At 51.9% G+C, this 17,940-nt stretch overlaps 2 protein-coding genes across 2 annotated transcripts in view; one reads left to right on the top strand and one right to left on the bottom strand.

The window, feature by feature from the left end:
* The window catches only part of EPHA10 (EPH receptor A10), a 34,675-nt gene extending 18,479 nt beyond the window's left edge, over window positions 1-16,196 (top strand). Inside the window, exons 7-19 of the mRNA XM_017736124.1 lie at window positions 1,257-1,321; window positions 4,516-4,640; window positions 7,070-7,232; window positions 8,327-8,435; window positions 8,527-8,582; window positions 9,336-9,461; window positions 10,606-10,791; window positions 11,481-11,542; window positions 11,630-11,833; window positions 12,310-12,459; window positions 12,704-12,912; window positions 12,997-13,161; window positions 13,512-16,196. Coding sequence (XP_017591613.1) covers window positions 1,257-1,321; window positions 4,516-4,640; window positions 7,070-7,232; window positions 8,327-8,435; window positions 8,527-8,582; window positions 9,336-9,461; window positions 10,606-10,791; window positions 11,481-11,542; window positions 11,630-11,833; window positions 12,310-12,459; window positions 12,704-12,912; window positions 12,997-13,161; window positions 13,512-13,626 — 1,735 coding nt within the window. The 3' untranslated portion in view covers window positions 13,627-16,196. The remainder of the gene's footprint in view (window positions 1-1,256; window positions 1,322-4,515; window positions 4,641-7,069; window positions 7,233-8,326; window positions 8,436-8,526; window positions 8,583-9,335; window positions 9,462-10,605; window positions 10,792-11,480; window positions 11,543-11,629; window positions 11,834-12,309; window positions 12,460-12,703; window positions 12,913-12,996; window positions 13,162-13,511) is intronic.
* Window positions 4,663-6,523, bottom strand: LOC108447138 (skin secretory protein xP2-like). Its single transcript, XM_017736245.1, has one exon. It carries the CDS (start codon window positions 6,500-6,502, stop codon window positions 5,492-5,494), a length of 1,011 nt encoding a protein of 336 aa, XP_017591734.1. The 5' UTR covers window positions 6,503-6,523; the 3' UTR covers window positions 4,663-5,491.
* Window positions 16,197-17,940: the final 1,744 nt, after the last annotated feature.

Genomic DNA, 17,940 nt, shown 5'->3' with positions numbered 1-17,940 from the left:
AAGGACCCGACTGCCAGCCCGGCAGTAGGCGGAGGCCAACGTCTCCACCAGCCGTGCAGGTACGGCTGCGGTGTGGCACACGTGGACAGGGCTTGGTGCTTTGCCCCCATTGCACCAAGGGGGCAGTTGCTTTTGCTGTCTTGCTCTGGCACGTCAGCTCTGGGGTGTCGGGGTCTGCTCTGGAGCCAGGTTGGTGGCTTTGCTGCTGGGAGGACATGGAGTCTGGGGGTGGTGTGGTCACTGTCCTGGGGCTCCACATGCCTGTGCCATGGCAGTGCCCCGTTTCTGCTCGGTTTGTCCTGGTGGCGCAGACATGATGCTTAGATGTGACAGAGGGGCAGATGAAGACTGGCCCATGGCACTCTCAGAGGGTTCCAGTTGGTGCCACTGGGAGGCAAGGAGTAAGCGTGGTGACAGCCTGGGCTGTGAAGGGACAAGTCTGCTCTGTAATCTGGCTGCAGTTTGAATTTACAAATCACAAAAAAATACCTTTGATGAAGCAACATTTTCAGCCCATTCATAAAAAACCCTTCTTAAAACAGATAATTCAAATGTTGGCTATCCTTCAGAAACAAAAAATTTGATTTCCTTTCTCTATTCTTCGCTAGTCTGTGACATTATTTTTTACTGTAATTGTCCCCTTCCATTTCCAGTTTGGCATTTCTGTTCCCTCAGGCAAGGGGAAGCAAGTGCCCATGCCTGTGGACAGGTCCCTGACCAGAGGGGTCTGTCCCTCCTCAGTTGACTATGCTGAAGGACAGTCGGCTCTGGCTTGTTGTGTCCTTGTCTGTTCCTCTGCGGTTACGTTATTAATTTGCATGAAAACCCTTTTCCAAGCCACAGGTAATGGAGACAGATGATCCTCATGTACCTCTTGGCAGGAATTGGCCAACAATTTCATCTGAAGAGATTAAACTTTGATCTTGTTATAAATAATTTTCCCACCACTTGATCAAATGTTTTTGTGCATGTTGTTGCTTTCTCTTCCCTCATACCATAATCCCTGTGGCTCCATTGGGGGATGCTGTGCTGCAGACGGCTCCTCAGCGGAGGTGTCATTCCTCATTAGGATCTTTGCTGTTCAAGGATGGATTTAGCTCTGGGAAGATCTTCTGCCTCCTGAGCTCAGGCCAGGGGGACAGAGGACAGGCTGGGGTGGTTTGAGCTTAGAGAGGTCTAATAAAAAGCCATTCTTCCAGTCTGGTGCAGACAGAGGGGCCAGTGCTCTGGAGCTCTCACCTTGCCTGGGCCCCCAGGTCTGAGCTGGGCACAAGAGGGCAGGTGTGGGAGTGCCCCATTCTCTTTGGGAGTGAAGCAGCGAGTCGGTGATGCTAGTTCATGCCTTGGCTGCTAAGAGCAGCTTTTCCCCTGGGGAAGGGGGAAATCTCAGCCCTTTACTCGATACTGTGTACTCCTGAGGGAACAGAAATGCACATAAAGAATGTGGATAATTAATCCTGTAATCTGTTCAAAATCAATGTCTCTTGTTGAGCTGTCAAGTCTCTGGATGCAGATGGTGGCTCGGAATTACCCAAGCAGCTGAGGCTCAGAAGTTTCTTGGAACCCTGGCAGTTTTTTATTGCTGAAAGTGTTCCCTCCCCTGCAGTGCCAGGCCAGGGCTGCCCTGTCCGCAGGCACCCGGTGCCCTGGTTCCTCTTGCCTTTGCACCGTCAGCAAGAAGCGACAGTGATGGTTAACCCATGCTTATCAGCAAAGAAGGGGAGAAGGTGGGGAGAATGTAGTTTCCTGGAGGGGTGGCTGCACAGCTGAATTTGTAAGACCCCACTGCAAGGAGGGGACCCTGTGTGGGCAGGACGTGGAGCCACAGCTGGCAGGGACAGTGTGTGGGGAGGTGCTCCTCAGAGCACATTGTCTCTTGGAGTCCTGACTCTGCAGCCCCTTGTCACTAGAGCCCACCACAGAAGTGCTGGATATGGCCAGAGGTCAGGAGGAAGAAGACTCCAGGGATGCCCAAGCAGTGGTGACTTCCATTGTGGCTGTCATGCTGTGGTCTCGGAAGTTGTTTGCAGCAGCAGGGGAGCTCTGTCTGCTGCTATGCAGGTTCAGAGGAAAAATTAAACAAGAAACAAGACCCTATTTAGCTGTCAGATCTAGCTCTTCTAATCCAGCTCCGAGTGCAGCTCCATGCTGTCCTTCCCCTCCAGCAGTCACTGGAAGGAATTGTCCATCGTTCCTTGTATTTGCAGGGAAAAGAAGAGATGCAATTTAGTCTGCAGGTGGCAAAATTAATACTGTGTTTTTTCTAATCTGTCCCCAGCATGGGACTAAATGAAAGTGTTTGAGGAGTGAGGGAAGCTGTTCACCTGCAGGAGCGGAGCTGCATTAGCCATGTAAATGTGCACTCCAGGCCCATGTCATTTGTATTCCCGGCAGGAATACAAGGCTCCTGCCTTAAAGAGCTTTTAAATCTGCTGCTGATTAATAATGCAACCAGTGCCAGAAGGCATCCTCCTTCCTGATGCCAGAGAAGGGGTTTGAGCTGGATTTGGTCTTCCAAAGTAGATTTGCCTGTGTGTGCCCAGGGCTGATGCAGTGACCATGGGACAGTGGGGCCGCAGGATGAGCTGGCTCTGGGGCAAGTGTCTGAGCTCCTGGGGTCTTTGCCCTGAAACGACTGCCTCCTGACTGGTGAGGCGGCTTCTCTGCTTTGGAATGGAGATCTCTTAGGCAGGAGCTGCCTGGGATGGTGCCCAGGGCATGTTCTGTGTTGGGATGTTAGTAACTGGTGAGGGAGGGAGAGGTGGCTCTATCTGGCACAAGTGGGGCAGGGTGCAGGGGCATTTGGTGTCCCTTGCCGAGTGCAGGTGTTGGATGCAGCAAATCATTCTGGGGAGGGACACAGTGCCACATCTAGTTTTATGCCTGTTCTGCTGCTACGCTGGTTAATCAAGAGGAGAAAACACACGTACAGGGGAATGGAGTTTATAAAATCAGGCAGAGTGGTGAATAATTTAATGTTTGCATTTTCGAATAGAGGCAATGTTAGGAGAGCTTAAAATATTGATGGGAAACACATTTTTTTCACAGTGTGAAATGATTTATAACTTGTGTGATTTTCTTTAATGCTTTTTCAACATGTGAGGCTGGCACCTGCTTTTCTGTCATGTACCATGGGCTCTGCTCTAAAGCACATCCCTGAGCGAGAAGGATTTTTCTTGATGACTTTGTTAACAGTCAGGACCATGCGTTCAGGTCTCTACAGTCCATTTCCTGGATTCAGAGATACAGGAGGGCAGCTGTGTGATATTTTATTGATGGGAATCATATAACACAGTAAGGAGCACTTAGCTTATCTTACAGGAGCAGGACCCAAGGCAAGTATTGGGGGAACCTTCACCTCAGGCAGGTACTGCCAGCACTGGCCCTTTCCCACCACACAGACAGAGTGCTACTGACCTTCCTGCCATGCTTCATGCCAGGATTGAGCTTACTCCTGTTCCTTATAGGGTGAAACTTTGATGTCCCCTTAAAGGCCGTCTCTGGGGCCAGTGAATTCACTGGGGGATAACGTTTGACTGTGTCCCACACCATGGGGTGGGTCACAGCAGAGGGAACCGTGTGTGGGCACTGGGAGCTAGCTGCACAGGAGCCCCTTTGGCTCCTCTCATGCTCTCTTCAGAAGCCGAAGGGACTGGGAATCAAGGAGCAAATCACCATGAATAAAACATCATGAGGGCTTTTTATTTCAGCAGAGATTAATGAGCTAAGTAATAAATACAAAATTTCACAGATACTTAAGTTTACTTTCTAGGGACTTATTCCTCTCCACAGGAGTCTTGGTGGGACAGAGATGGGTCCAGCGAATGTCCTGATTTGATGGGAAGTGGGACAAGCCGGAAACAGTCAATGTCCCCATGCAGCTTTTGCTGTGCCTGAGGGCTGTGAGCTGCTGCCTGCACAGACTGGAGACTGGTTTGGAGACAAACCTGGTTAAAATGGGAATATTGGCAAGTGCATCTTGCAGTGGATGAACTAAATGGATGCACTCATGTCAGGGAGAGAGTTTGTGCTGACCAGAAATACACAGCCAGCTCATGAAGCACAAACTGCTCTCAGAGCAGGGCGGTTACTCCCAGCAGTCCAGTGGCATGGGGTAGATCCAGTGTGAGGTGGTTCAGGAGGTTCTGGTATGTCCCACCAGCCCTCCTGATCAAAGATTGTGTTTTGCCTTTCCCAGACATCCTCAACAGGGGTTCAGAGCCCAGGACATAAGTCCATTCTCAGACCCCTCAGCAGCACTAAGGGCAGAGGGTGCCATTAGGATTTTTGCCAGTTTTCCATTGGAGTGTTCCAGGCTGCCCATGGATTACAGAGCTGTTGTGTTCTACCACTATCTTCTCCCATTGGACGGTCACCAGCTTGGAGTTATTCCAGCCCTGATTCAGAGAGAGGGGACTGGCATCTGCAGAAGCCACACACTCTGCAGCTGTTTAAGTTAAAGGTTTTACTGAAGCAGCACCTCAGTCACTGCCCATTTCCTCTCTGCATTTTCAGTGCCAACTCCTGTCACTGACATCCGCATGGATAAAGTGGAGCAGAGGAGCGTCTCCTTGTCGTGGCAGGAGCCAGGCCTCCTGACTCCCAATGGCACCGAGTACGAGGTCAAGTACTTTGAGAAGGTAGGCTCTGGGCACTGGCATGGGCTCTGCTTGTGCCCTGGCTTGACTCCGTGTCCTTCCCTTGCCGGCCAGGTCTGTGCTCAGGAGCACAGTGCCAGGTGCTGTGTGTGTCTGATCCCAGTCACCCATCCACTGTGTGACTCCCGCTAGACAGGGACTGAGATACCACAGTGGATTCCTACATCCTTGAGGAGATGGTCTTTGTATTCCCAGCCTGCTCTCTAGGAGAGTGTTGGACCTTGTGGTCTGCATTGGCTTAGGACTGAGAGCCACAAACCTGTGACTATGGGGAGCTATGAGTGGCCCTTCTACATGGGAGGAGACCCAGCAAATGTTTTTATGACAGTTTCTTGATTTTAAAAATTGCTGCTGTATGACAGGTGCAGTAGGTTGGGAATTTTAGGAGAATTACCAGTGGGCAGATCAGGGACAAGGCTCTAAATCAAAATAAATGCAGTTTATGACACAGTTCTGCAAATTACCTTATCTGCGTGTGCTCAGGCTCGTTATGGAGCTGACGGCATGTCAGGCACACTGTGCAGGTGACATGTCAGCATTCTGTATTTAGAAACAAGCTACCGAGAAGCTGATTCATATTAATGTGATTTTCAGCATCTGATAGATTTGAGAGGAGGGATCTGTGGAGGAGGGCAAATGCTGGAGTAATTCCTGTGCAAATGGGCTGCAGCAACATGATACTTGGGGTATGAAATGAGGAACCTTCCTCCTTGGATAGAGAATTTAAATTCAGTTTCACAGTTATTCACTGAAATGAGGCTTTTGATGCTGACATGAATATCAACTTAGTTCTTCATCTTTGCTTTTAAAGCTTTTGTTTTTACAGTGAAGATTCAATGAGGAAAATGTATAGAATGGAAACACATTCGGTAGTGATGTGAGCAGTGCAGTGAGTGGCTGCTGCCCATGCCTGTGCCATACTGTGGGGCCAGGACACTGCCCATGCCAGACTGTGGGGCCGGGACACTGCCTGTGCCGGACTGCGGGGCCGGGACACTGCCCGTGCCGGACTGTGGGGCCAGGACACTGCCCATGCCAGACTGTGGGGCCGGGACACTGCCTGTGCCGGACTGCGGGGCCGGGACACTGCCCGTGCCGGACTGTGGGGCCAGGACACTGCCCATGCCAGACTGTGGGGCCGGGACACTGCCTGTGCCGGACTGCGGGGCCGGGACACTGCCCGTGCCGGACTGTGGGGCCAGGACACTGCCCATGCCAGACTGTGGGGCCGGGACACTGCCTGTGCCGGACTGCGGGGCCGGGACACTGCCCGTGCCGGACTGTGGGGCCAGGACACTGCCCATGCCAGACTGTGGGGCCGGGACACTGCCTGTGCCGGACTGCGGGGCCGGGACACTGCCCGTGCCGGACTGTGGGGCCAGGACACTGCCCATGCCAGACTGTGGGGCCGGGACACTGCCTGTGCCGGACTGCGGGGCCGGGACACTGCCCGTGCCGGACTGTGGGGCCAGGACACTGCCCATGCCAGACTGTGGGGCCGGGACACTGCCTGTGCCGGACTGCGGGGCCGGGACACTGCCCGTGCCGGACTGTGGGGCCAGGACACTGCCCATGCCAGACTGTGGGGCCGGGACACTGCCTGTGCCGGACTGCGGGGCCGGGACACTGCCCGTGCCGGACTGTGGGGCCAGGACACTGCCCATGCCAGACTGTGGGGCCGGGACACTGCCTGTGCCGGACTGCGGGGCCGGGACACTGCCCGTGCCGGACTGTGGGGCCAGGACACTGCCCATGCCAGACTGTGGGGCCGGGACACTGCCTGTGCCGGACTGCGGGGCCGGGACACTGCCCGTGCCGGACTGTGGGGCCAGGACACTGCCCATGCCAGACTGTGGGGCCGGGACACTGCCTGTGCCGGACTGCGGGGCCGGGACACTGCCCGTGCCGGACTGTGGGGCCAGGACACTGCCCGTGCCAGACTGTGGGGCTGGGACACTGCCCGTGCCGGACTGTGGGGCCGGGACACTGCCTGTCCCGGACTGTGGGGCTGGGATGCTCCTTGGGGCTTCACTGTCATTTGCCAATCCACACAGATTTGCTCCAGTACTTGAGTGGCTGCAGCAGGGGAGCAGGAAAGGGCTGGCTGATGCCACAGCTGAGCCTGGCACAGGCAGAAGTTGCTGTGCGGGGTGGCACAGCTGCTCCCCATCACCCCATCTTCTGCCTTCATGTCTTCATAGCATGATCCAGCTCCATCTGCCATTTCCTGTGACCTTCCCATGTAATTTCTGTTCATGAGACATCCAGTGAATGTATTGTTTCTTTTAGAGGCTGGCTCTTTGGACAAGCTGTCCTGATGGGGCCCAAAGCTGAGGATACGGCTGTGCCGTGCCGCCTCCATGGCACAGCTGTCAGTCCAGCTCCATCTCAGGTATCTCATTATTTCACAGGATCAGAGAGATCAGAGTTACTCAACTGTGAAAACCACATCAACGGCCGTGACGGTCAATAACCTGAAGCCTGGTACCCTCTATATTTTCCAAATACGAACATCTTCGTCTCCAGACTACGGGAACTACAACCCTGGCATTGAAGTGGAGACACTGGCAGAGTGTAAGTGCAGCAGGGCTCATGTCCCTGTCAGGGCTCTGAGCTGGGCCCTGGGGACACTGTGCTTGCAGCTTGTGCCCCAGCTGCTCCTGGTTTCGTGAAGCAGCATCTGTTCCTCTGGTTCTGCTTCTCCAGGTCTAAGGGCCACTACTGTCCAGGAGCTTACTTTCCCTTGCATTTTCCCACTAGATTTTGATGAGGTTGGTCCTGCTGCCCTTCCTGTCCTGGGGGAGCCTGTCCTGGCTCTTCCCAGTGAAGAGTCAATGAGGGCAGCTACTCTCTGGCTTCTTTCTCATGAGGAGGCTGGGACAGTCTCTGCTGTTTGGCTGAGATTGCCCAAAAACATGCTTAGCTCTTGACTGCTCCCTGCCTCCCGCTGCTGTCCTGGCTCTGGAGGCACTTGGCTTGTCTACTGCTTGGCTGGCTCAGGGCAGCCAGCATCAGTGTTATCTGCTGAGACTTCTTTTAAATTCCCATTCGTAACTGTGGTCCAAAAGCTTCTTATTTCACTAGAAGAGGGCTCGAGGGATGTTGGGCTTCAGCACAATCCCCCATGCTGGCTGGAAGTGTGAGGCTGAGCTGTCTGGCTCAGAACAGCTCCCACAGATTGTGTTTAACAGGGCTTTAAATTGCCTTCATTTGCCACACAGAAGACATTTCAGAATGAATTGAAGCCAATAAAGATTTTATAGAGAATGTAGCTATCCAATACCCCTGTTTGCAAAAGCAGGAGGAAAAGGGATTAATGTGATGAAAGAAAACTATTTGTAAGCCATAAATTTTGATATGTTCCTCTGATAAACAGGAATCTTCCTCAGCTCTGATTAACAAAACCAGGAGCTGGTGCAGCAGTGCTGGGTTGCTCCGTCTGTGCCTGCAGCACTGCCCAGCATGTTGGGCTGATACCACCAGCTTGGGCTCTTAAAGCTGAACCAGAACGTGAATTGTTGTGAGGATGGTGAAAAGCAGCTGGGTGGCTACTCCCACAGGCCTTCTGGAGGGCACAGGCTGGCCATGGGAGCAGTGACCAAGGCAGCTCCTCTCTTTGAACCTGCCCCAGAGCACGCTGATGACTGGCTCTGCTTCCCTCCCGGCAGTGACAGTGGCCTCCAGTGAGCAGAAGCCTGTCCTCATCATCGCAGTGGTGGCCATTGCGGGGCTGACAGTGCTGGTGTCCATGGTGATTGGTGTGATGGTCTGGAGGAGGTGAGCAGGGCCAGGCACGGTCCAGGAGGGTTTGAGCTGGGGTAAGGGGCTGCTGCCCAGGTGCTGGTGTGCATCTTCATTCTCTTTGCAGGCAGTGTGGGTACAGCAAAGCCAGCCAGGATGGGGATGAGGAACTGTACTTCCACTGTAAGTGGCCCAGCCATCGTGACTGGTGTGACTGTGGGGATCCCTGTATTTATCATTGTTAATAACCCACCAAAGCAGCCCTGAGTTCTCACTTTTGAAGTGTTGTCATCCTGTGTTATCCCAGAGCAGGGGCCAGCACAGCAAGGCTCTCCAAGGACCATGGTCTTGACAGCTTCATGTGCCAATGTCTGTCCTTCCTGTGTGTGGGTCACTGCGTGCCAAAGGAAATGGGGATGCTTGCAGCTTTCCATGGGGTGTATAAATTATTCCGTCAGTTTCTCATGAACATGAGCAAAGAGCTTTGTTTTCTGGGGCTACTCTGGATTATTGAGCAGCAATAATTTTACAGACAACAGTTGTCAGAGGGAATCCAGATGTCGGGATTGATGAGTTTATTTGATTCCTGGCATATGCCCATGGAGTGCACACATGCTCTTCTGTTCCCCAAAGCACCTCGGAAGTAGAAGGCCCTGCCTTGACCATTTCACCTGGCTTTGGAGGGTGAAGGAGCGAAGGGGCTGCTCTCCTTTACCCAGGGGTTGTGGTAGTGGAGCAGAGCAGTTGGATTCACTTAATCCTAAAAAAAATTCTTAGAAACCTTAGAACTGAGTCTTTTGCTTTGCTTATTGAAAGGTGGCACATTGGTCATGCCCACAGACCAGGAGACGGATAAGCTGGGATAGTGTTTCCCAGGATGGGTGGGTGGAAGCTCTGATGAGCCCCTCTCATCTGCCCTTTTTGCCTTTCCTGCAGTTAAAATACCAACCAGGAGGACATACATCGACCCCGACACCTGTGAAGACCCCATGCAGGCTGTGCACCTCTTTGCCAAGGAGCTGGATAATGCCAGCATCAAAATAGAGAGGATTATCAGGACAGGCAAGTTCCACAGGGTGGTGACTGTGCCATGGGCTGTGCTGGTCCCCTTTTGCTCCCAGCAAATGGCAGTGCCATGACATTGCTCCAGTCTTGGGGGTACCTGCCTGCAGTGGAGGATGGGAGTGGGGCTGGTGAGGATTTTGTCCAGAAGCTTTGTTCCACATTCCTGGTATTTTCCTGAGGCACTGAACACAGCCAAGCAAATGCCACACGGACCAGAAAGCATCTGCAATTACCTGCATCTGGGCAGTTTGACAGCAGCATGAAAACTATTTATAAATATGTGAACCTAATGATTTATCGATTTTCATCAACTTCACTGCCTAAAACTTAAAAGCAAATTAAAATCCCCTGACTGGACCCTAGAGCCTTAATGGCTACTGTGTGCCAGAACGTGAGAAACATGATCATTCTTTGTCATTTCTTTTCCTAAAGATAAATTCAGCTGTAGCAGCAGCAGAGGTGGAGGAAGGGAGGAGGGAAGGGCTTTGCCTGCAGCTGAAGGACAGTGTTGAAGGGGAGAGGACACAGAGGAGGGGACAAGGTTGCCTCTGAACTGCAGCGTGGAGCAGCTCAGAAGAGTCCTGTGTACCTTTCATGAGCAAACTGGTGTTTGAAAAATCAAGAAAGAAACTAGTAAGGAAGACATTTAAATCTAAGGAATTTGGGATTGTGTTTGTCTCACTGCTGACATAACAAGAACCTGATTTTCAAATCAATAAAGCTGTTCATAGCTACACACTTCATGCTGTAAAGCCAATAGTTTTTTTATGTTGGGAATTCCGTAGCTCCTGTTGTGGAGTGCATGGCTGTGCAGTGGGATGTTCTTCCTGCAGGAACCCTCCAGCCCTGCTGTGTCCAGCTCTGTGGGAAGTAGACCCTGCACTGCCAAGCCAGGAGGCAGAACTAGGCAGGCCCAGAGCATGAGCTCGGTGGCGGGGGGTTCCTCCTCCTCTCATGGGATAAAACATGATTATGCACTGAAGCAGAGGGTGGAGAGAACAGCTGAGAGGCTCTGGAGATGGCCGAGGGTCAGTGGCCATGCAGAGGAATGGCACGATCCAGGGCAGGTGCTCAGGATGGCGTGGTGTGAGTGGCAGCTGTCCTGCCATGGATCTGTTTAACCCGTTTCTCTGCTGCTCAGGAGAATTTGGGGAGATCTGCCGGGGGTGCCTGAAGCTGCCCAGCAAGCGCGAGCTGCCGGTGGCCATCCAGACGCTGCGGGCAGGCTGCTCGGAGAAGCAGCAGCGCTCCTTTCTGGCTGAGGCCTGCACCATGGGCCAGTTTGACCACTCCAATGTCATCCGCCTGGAGGGGGTCATCACCAGAGGTACGCGGGTCCCGGGAGGCTCCTGTGCAGGAATGGGCTTAAACTGCTGCATTGGAGAGGTGACCTGGTGCTAGCGGTGCAGTTGGCTACCTGGAGACCAGCTATTCCCACGTGTATCAGCTGGGTTTGCATTCTGGTGATTAATAAAAAGCTTCCAGCTAGATTAATAAATGCAGGTAGTGGGACCGGCTTAGCAGCCAAACATGTATGCTCTTAATAAAAGTAAATTGAAGTGAGATTCTACAGGTAAAACAGATGAGACTGACTGCTCCAGCTCTCTCCCATGAGCGTGTATGTGGAACCAGGCTATAGATGTGATAGTTAAATGGATATTCACATAAATCCAAAGAAACCAGAGCACGTGAGCTGATTCTAACTAGGCTTTTTATTAGGAAAGGAAGTATTCTGGCTGAGCTGGTTGCTTTTGCTTTCACTGGGCTGTGCTGTTCTTTGTAATGTGCTTCAGAGTCCTGATGAAAGGAACTTCTGATACTGGAATCCATTCCTAGCTGGGAATGACAGGGAAGCCTTGGACCCAGTGCTCATTATAACCTGGCTGAGATAATGTCCTTATCTCCCCCAAAAGCCAGGCAGTGCAGGGCTTGGCACCTGGATTTCTAACCCCTGTGGTGTCTGAACTGCCTGAGTGATGGCAGCCCTCATGCGGTGTTGCTGGTCTGTCTTTGCAGGGAGCACCATGATGATAGTGATGGAGTACATGGGGAACGGCCTGCTGGACTCCTTTCTCAGAGTGAGTACTGGGGTGTCTGCCCAGCTTGGGCTCTCTTGGCCATGTTCCCATTGCTGACCTTTGGCTTTTTCTCCTCCGCTTTGACAGAAACACGAGGGGCAGTTCACAGTCACCCAGCTCATCTGCATGCTGCAGGGCATAGCCTCTGGCATGGCGTACCTGGCAGAGATGGGCTACGTACATAAAAGCCTTGCTGCCCACAAGGTCCTTGTGAGCACCAGCCTGGCATGCAAGATCACTGGGTTCAGACGTCCAAAGGAAGACAAGATGGAAACCATCTTCTCCACCATGGTGAGCTGCATTTCCACATTCTGTTGTCAACACTTTTCCTAGGCTCCCATTTCCTTCTTCAAGTATGAACAGGGACTCTGCATACTTGAACTTCTTTCTCAGGTAGAAATCCAATATGTTTGGCCAGGGAACTGCACAGCAGTGGCCTGGCACCATGCCTGCTCCGGCCACAACCCTGCTGCAGAGGGACTTGTGTTTGTACAATTGTGAGGTGTTTTCATTAAATATGAATGTACAAAATGCCATCAGCTCTTCCTGGGGACATTCTCCTCTCCCATTAATATTTCAGGACTCACACTTCCATGTAGCATACAGTTGCAGTGACATAAATGTGCTCATGGCACATGGGTTTGCTCAGTGTCCACCCTGTGATGCCAGGCAGGGCATGATGAATGGTGAATGGCTGCCCGGGAATTGCCAGCATTGGCCACATCCCGCTGGGCAAGTACATCATTCCTGCCCTTCTGCCTGTCCAGGGTGGGAAGAGCCTGGTGCTGTGGTCAGCCCCTGAGGCCATCCAGTATCACCACTTCAGTCCTGCCAGTGACGTGTGGAGCTTCGGAATCGTCATGTGGGAGGTCATGTCCTATGGCGAGAGACCCTACTGGGACATGTCCCACCAGGATGTGAGTCCCCTGCAGCTGCGTGGTGGATGATTGCTGATGGAGTGTGGTGGCTCCGTGATGTGTGGAGGAGCTGTTACTGCTCCTGGGTGGGATGTGAGGAGGGAGGCTTGCCCCAGGGGTTTGCCCCAGGGTTTGCCTTCGATTTGCATCGCAGCATGGGTGGGATGTGAGGAGGGAGGCTTGCCCCAGGGTTTGCCTTCGATTTGCATCGAAGCACCTGACCCCAGCACCTCACGTCCTGCAGGTGATGAAGGCTGTGGAGGATGGGTTCCGCCTGCCTGCCCCGGCAAACTGCCAGCCACTCCTCCACCAACTGATGCTCAACTGCTGGCAGAAGGACCGCAGCCAGCGGCCCAAGTTCTCGCAAATCCACAATGTCCTGAGCAAGTTGGTGCAGAGCCTGGAGCCCCCGAAGTGCCCCAGCTCCACATGTCCCAGCTCCATGTGCCCCAGGTGACCACCCTCTTGCCACACCTGCCCATCCCCCCTCTGCTGTGCCATGCCCCACTCCCTCTTCACCACCCTCTCTGTTGGCAGGTCCCATGGCATGTCCATCCCCCTCTCCGAGAGAACCTTCTCAGCCTTCCCATCTTTTAGCTCTGTGGGTGAGTGGCTGGAAGCAATAGAAATGGGCAGGTACAAGGACAACTTCACTGCTGCAGGCTACTGCTACCTGGAGTCGGTGGCCAGGATGACGGCCCAGTAAGTGACCTGTTCTTCTGGCTGTAGCCTTGTGTTGTGGGTGCAGTGAGAGCAATGTTCCCTGCCCCTGCCAGACAGCAGAGCCAAATCCAGTGTGATTTACTGATAAGCTGTTGTGCTGCAGCACAGGGCGGCGGGGTCAGAGCTGTCCCATGCATGGTGTGCTACAGGCTCCTGTTAGCCCGCAGTGCCTGGTCAGCGTCAGTATTGCTTCGGCTGGGACAAAAGGTTGGGGATTTCTTACTTGTGCATGTCTGGAACATGTGCTGTCTGGCCTGGAAGCAGTCAGTGTTGGGGCATGTGGTGGTTAGAGCTGGTTTGTCCTGGCTGATGTGGGGCTCATTTTGCAGAGACATCCTCAGCCTGGGGATCACGCTGGCAGAACACCAGAAGACCATCCTGAGTGGGATCCAGACCCTCCGGGCCCAGGTCATCCAGATGCATGGCCGAGGCGTGCAGGTGTGAAGCAATGTCCTGCAAAGGTGCAGAGCACCGGCCCAGCACTCCCGGTGAGGAGCGGCCCGCTGGCCCCAACCAGCCCCATCTCTGAAGCCTGGTGGTCTCAGATGGGCTGTGGGAATAGCTGGGTGCTGCCAAACACGTGGCAAGAAAGCAGGGCTTCTGTCCCCTGTGCCGGGGCAGCCCAGGATTCCTGGGATGGTGCAGCGTGTCTGGGTGGACATGGCTCTCCCCAGCACTGTTTTGTAAGATGAGTCAAACTGTATTGATGCCATTTCATGTGGTAGTTGAGTTCACAGGGTGGGATGGACCTTTTTGCACTGTCTTAATCCAGAGCCAACATTTCTGTATCTAGCATTCTGCTGGTGAATCCTTGGGTACTTTTATGCAACCTGACAGATCACAGCAACCCCACAAGGAGTTTTTATTGCTTTTATATTTAGAGAGCAGATCTCACCCAATGCCCAACTCCTGGAAGGTGACTTTCCCCATCTGTGCTGAAGGAAACTCTTTCCAGTCGCATCCCTTCTGCACCGTGAATTACTTTGCCAAGTGTTGACACCTCAGTTGGTGAACAAAACTAAATATTCTCCAGTAAAGTGTGGAGGAAATGGTGCTGCATCCATGCAACCCAGGGCACACCCGCACTTTGTTTTGTGAGCATGGTGCTGCCTGCCTGGCATGCCAGCAGCTCCCATAGCTGCAGCCTGATCCCTGAGAAGACATAAATAGCATCTTAATAATACAACTTTCCTGGAAGTTAGTTAATTAAGTGGGTCTTTGCAGCTCTGTGTGGAGTTTTGTAAGGCTTTTATTATGATCTGTAAGTATCTCAAGTGAGTTATTAAAGCTGAAAGGCAAAGATTTACATAGGGGATGAAGGCTGTGGGAGATGCTCAGAATCTGGTTGGAACTCTGCTCCAGTCAGACCCTCCTGTTAGTCTGCTCCAAGAGGATTAGGATCTGAATGAGGATTGAGTGAAGGGCCCCCTTGGGCTGGCATGGTGACCACTCTGCCCAGGTGAGTGCTGCATATGCTGTGGGGAGTTTGTTGCTCTCTGGGGAAAACGAGATCTCTCCTTCCTGCCCCCTCTGCAGTTCAAGCTATGCTCCCTCCCCAATGTCTCTTGGTTAGTATTTTTAGCAGAAATAAATTCTCTAAGTTTGGCCCATGTCCAGGCAGGTTGGTCACTTGCCATCCCGCTGTTTCCCACCCTGAAGAGGAATAGCAGTGAACCGAGCCCTGCATTTAGTGAAATGCCTGATCCCAAGGATCAAGTGCAGTTTGTGTACTCTCTGTGTTTACATTTTATCTCTAGAGAAAGTATATTACAGGTCTCTAGGCAGGGGGTTGAACTAGCTTGATTCTGGATCTTCTCTCCCCTCTCCCTGATCATACTGTCTGTTGGGATGCAGGAGCCATGCTGGGAAGTTGCTACTAGAGGAGCTGGCTCCAGGCTGGTTCATCTGCTCTCAAGGAGGTCTGGAGACATCTAGGGCTTGGTGATGAGATGACAATGTGCCTCAGTTTGGAAAACAGACCTGGCCATGAGCAGGCAGCAACATGTTCCCTTGAGTCCCCCAGAATAGACCCTGTCTCCAAAATAAGGAATGTTACAAGGCGCTGGCTCTGGGTGCCACTTGTGGCCACTGGAATCTGCTCCTCTGTCCCTCTGGATGTTGCCCAGCTGAAAAGGGATAAACCTTAACACAGTTATCTATGGTCATGGCTGTTTCCCTGGGCTGTGGTGGCTGGGAGCTGGCCAGGGGCTGCTGCTCCTGTGTGAAGTAGCTGTGGCTGTGTGGAGGGGTCCCACAGGAGCTGAGCTCTGGGATGGTCTCCAACTCAGCAGAAATGGGAGTCATCAGCTTTCCTGGTCTCTCTTTCAAGAAAGGAAAGGAAAGCCCCCCATGGAAGCAGCCTTCTAGCCCAGCTTTTTGCAACAATAAACACTTTTAATTGATCTCCTCACCAATATGAGATAACAAACTTTGTAGATTGAGCTATAGATTGTTCTTACGATATTAAAATTAACTTGCATCCTCTCAGCTTCTCTCCTTGGGGAAGCAGTATAATTAAATTAATCAGCAATGCTGTTTTGGATCTGCAAGGGAAATGCCTCAAAATGACCCTGGTCTCTTCCCATCCAGCCTCTGAAATGTCATGAGGCTTTTGCCTCCTCCAAGGGCTGGGAGAGCCCCAGTCCTGTTGGAGCAGCATCTGCAACACTCCCCTCACAAGAAATCAAGTGGGAATCAAATTGGTTCATCTCCAGATGCTTTTATATTCATTAGCCACATGTTAAGTACTGTAAATACACACTTGAGGAGTCAATATATATTTTTATAAGCTTGAGACAAATGTAATATTATAAGGGACTCTGTGTGCATCTCATGTTTGAACTATAGTCAAACATCTCCAGGGAATCAGTTGGTTTGGAATATTTAATAATTATAATAATAATAGTTATTATAAATGCTAATAAAATTTATTGACATTTTTGTTAATTTTGTATTTATTGAACTACAGTTGAAGCTGGCAATAAAGAGATAAGTAAATATCTGAGTAAAACCAACCAGTAATCCTGCCCTGGTTTGTCTATGTGGGTCATTTCAGGGGGAAATGCTGCTTTATCAAGGGTGCCATGTGGAGTGTAATGGACAGTTGTAGTAGCATCAAGGTGTGAAGTGATGCCTTGTTTTGTTAAATAACACCTATGCTAAGGTGGGAGCCTGTGCTCTGGCTGTAGAGTGGCTGGAGGGGGTAGTTTCTTGCTACTGACACTTTATAGGGGGGACAAAAGCATCTTTGCTGGTGTATGTTGTGTGGTCAGAAAGGTGCATGGCCTGGCCTGTGGGCCTAGGTGCTGTTCAGGCAGGTGGGAATCCCTCCCATCACCCCTGGGACCGGATAACCTTGGACATGCTCGCAGTGTGGAGCTGTCAGTGTAGTGGTCAGTCTGATACAGGTGCTAGTGTGTAAGTGTGGAGATGTTGCTGAGCAGGGGGAAAATGCTGCAGAGTTCCTGCACTCAAAGCATGTAATTAATTGTTTTATTGAGTAAATGAAAGTTGTGTATGGCCAGCACATTAAATGCAAACTCAGCACAAACAACGATATTTAAAAATGATTTGATGTGACTCTCACTCGTTCCCATCTCTTTTTTCCGGGCTGTTCAATGCCCAGGAACAGGCACAGGCGCCCTGGTTGGTGTGGTGACAGCAGTGACAGCTGCTGGGAAAGGACTGAATGGGTGCTTAGAATGGGTGAAGTCTATTTGCCTTCTGTCAATCAATTAATTCAGGCAGCCTTCGCTTGGAGCCTGGCTGGGGCTGTACTGGCACTATAAAGAAATAATTAGAGTTCTGGAGCAGAGTGATGAACAGTGGATTCCCAGTCACAGCCAACCAGAGGCAGATTTTGCCAAGTTATTGGCAGTTGTGCCTCCTTGTAAGATGCGGAGATGGGTTTGTCTCTCTTCTGTGACCTTCCTGGCACCGTCTCTGCTGGAAGCTGTGGACACCTCCTGTCCTGGCTGCACAGGGGTGCCAGCCCTGCACACTCTGCACCAGCCCTGCACCCCGCTCAGCCCCACACTGTACCAGAGGATGTGGCTCTGGTGAAAGGGGAGTCAATAAGCCATTATGGCTCAGACAGGGAACCCCAATGTGCAGCAGTGCTGTCAAGGACGGGCTCAGCACTTGGCAGGTGCTGATCATATGGGGAATTTTTAAAATAAAACATTCGTTGCATGGTACTGGTGAAAGCAGCTGCCACAACATCCAGCTGGCACCACCAGCAGGTCCCTGTTTTGGGGAGAGCAAGGGAGGAGTGAGGGCTCCTTCTCCTGCCCCTCACTCCCATGCAGCAGCCTCAGACAGGAAATCCATCACCTTCCCCCTTCCTCTTCTGGACATTCACTGCAGAGAGGCTGCGCAGACCCATCTCTTCGGTGGAGGCCAGGATGAGCCACTGCTGCTGTGAGAGCAGAGTGCTGGGGTCAGATGAGCTCGGCCTTGCTGCCACGTGTCCCCATCTTGCCCATACAGGAAGGATATGGGTGAGAGGAGGGCAATGCCCAGGGAATGTTAGAAAGAACCTGGGTCTGGAGGAAGAGCAAGATTTGAATATGAATAATTTCTAATTATCAGGAAGAGCAAGTGCCATCTATCATGGTGTAGTGGTTTGGTCCAAAATACTCATTACTGTTTATCTTCTGTGAGATAAGAATTAGGAGAAATGCAAAGCAGGCACCAAACTTGAAAGAATATAAAGAAGTTTATTAACAGACCTAAAAGAAGGGGAAAAAAAAATACCAC

The sequence above is a fragment of the Corvus brachyrhynchos genome, unplaced genomic scaffold, assembly GCF_000691975.1.
Source record: "Corvus brachyrhynchos isolate BGI_N302 unplaced genomic scaffold, ASM69197v1 scaffold65, whole genome shotgun sequence".
In the NCBI taxonomy this organism is placed as follows: Eukaryota; Metazoa; Chordata; class Aves; order Passeriformes; family Corvidae; genus Corvus; species Corvus brachyrhynchos.
This window is presented reverse-complemented; position numbering and strand designations above follow the sequence as displayed.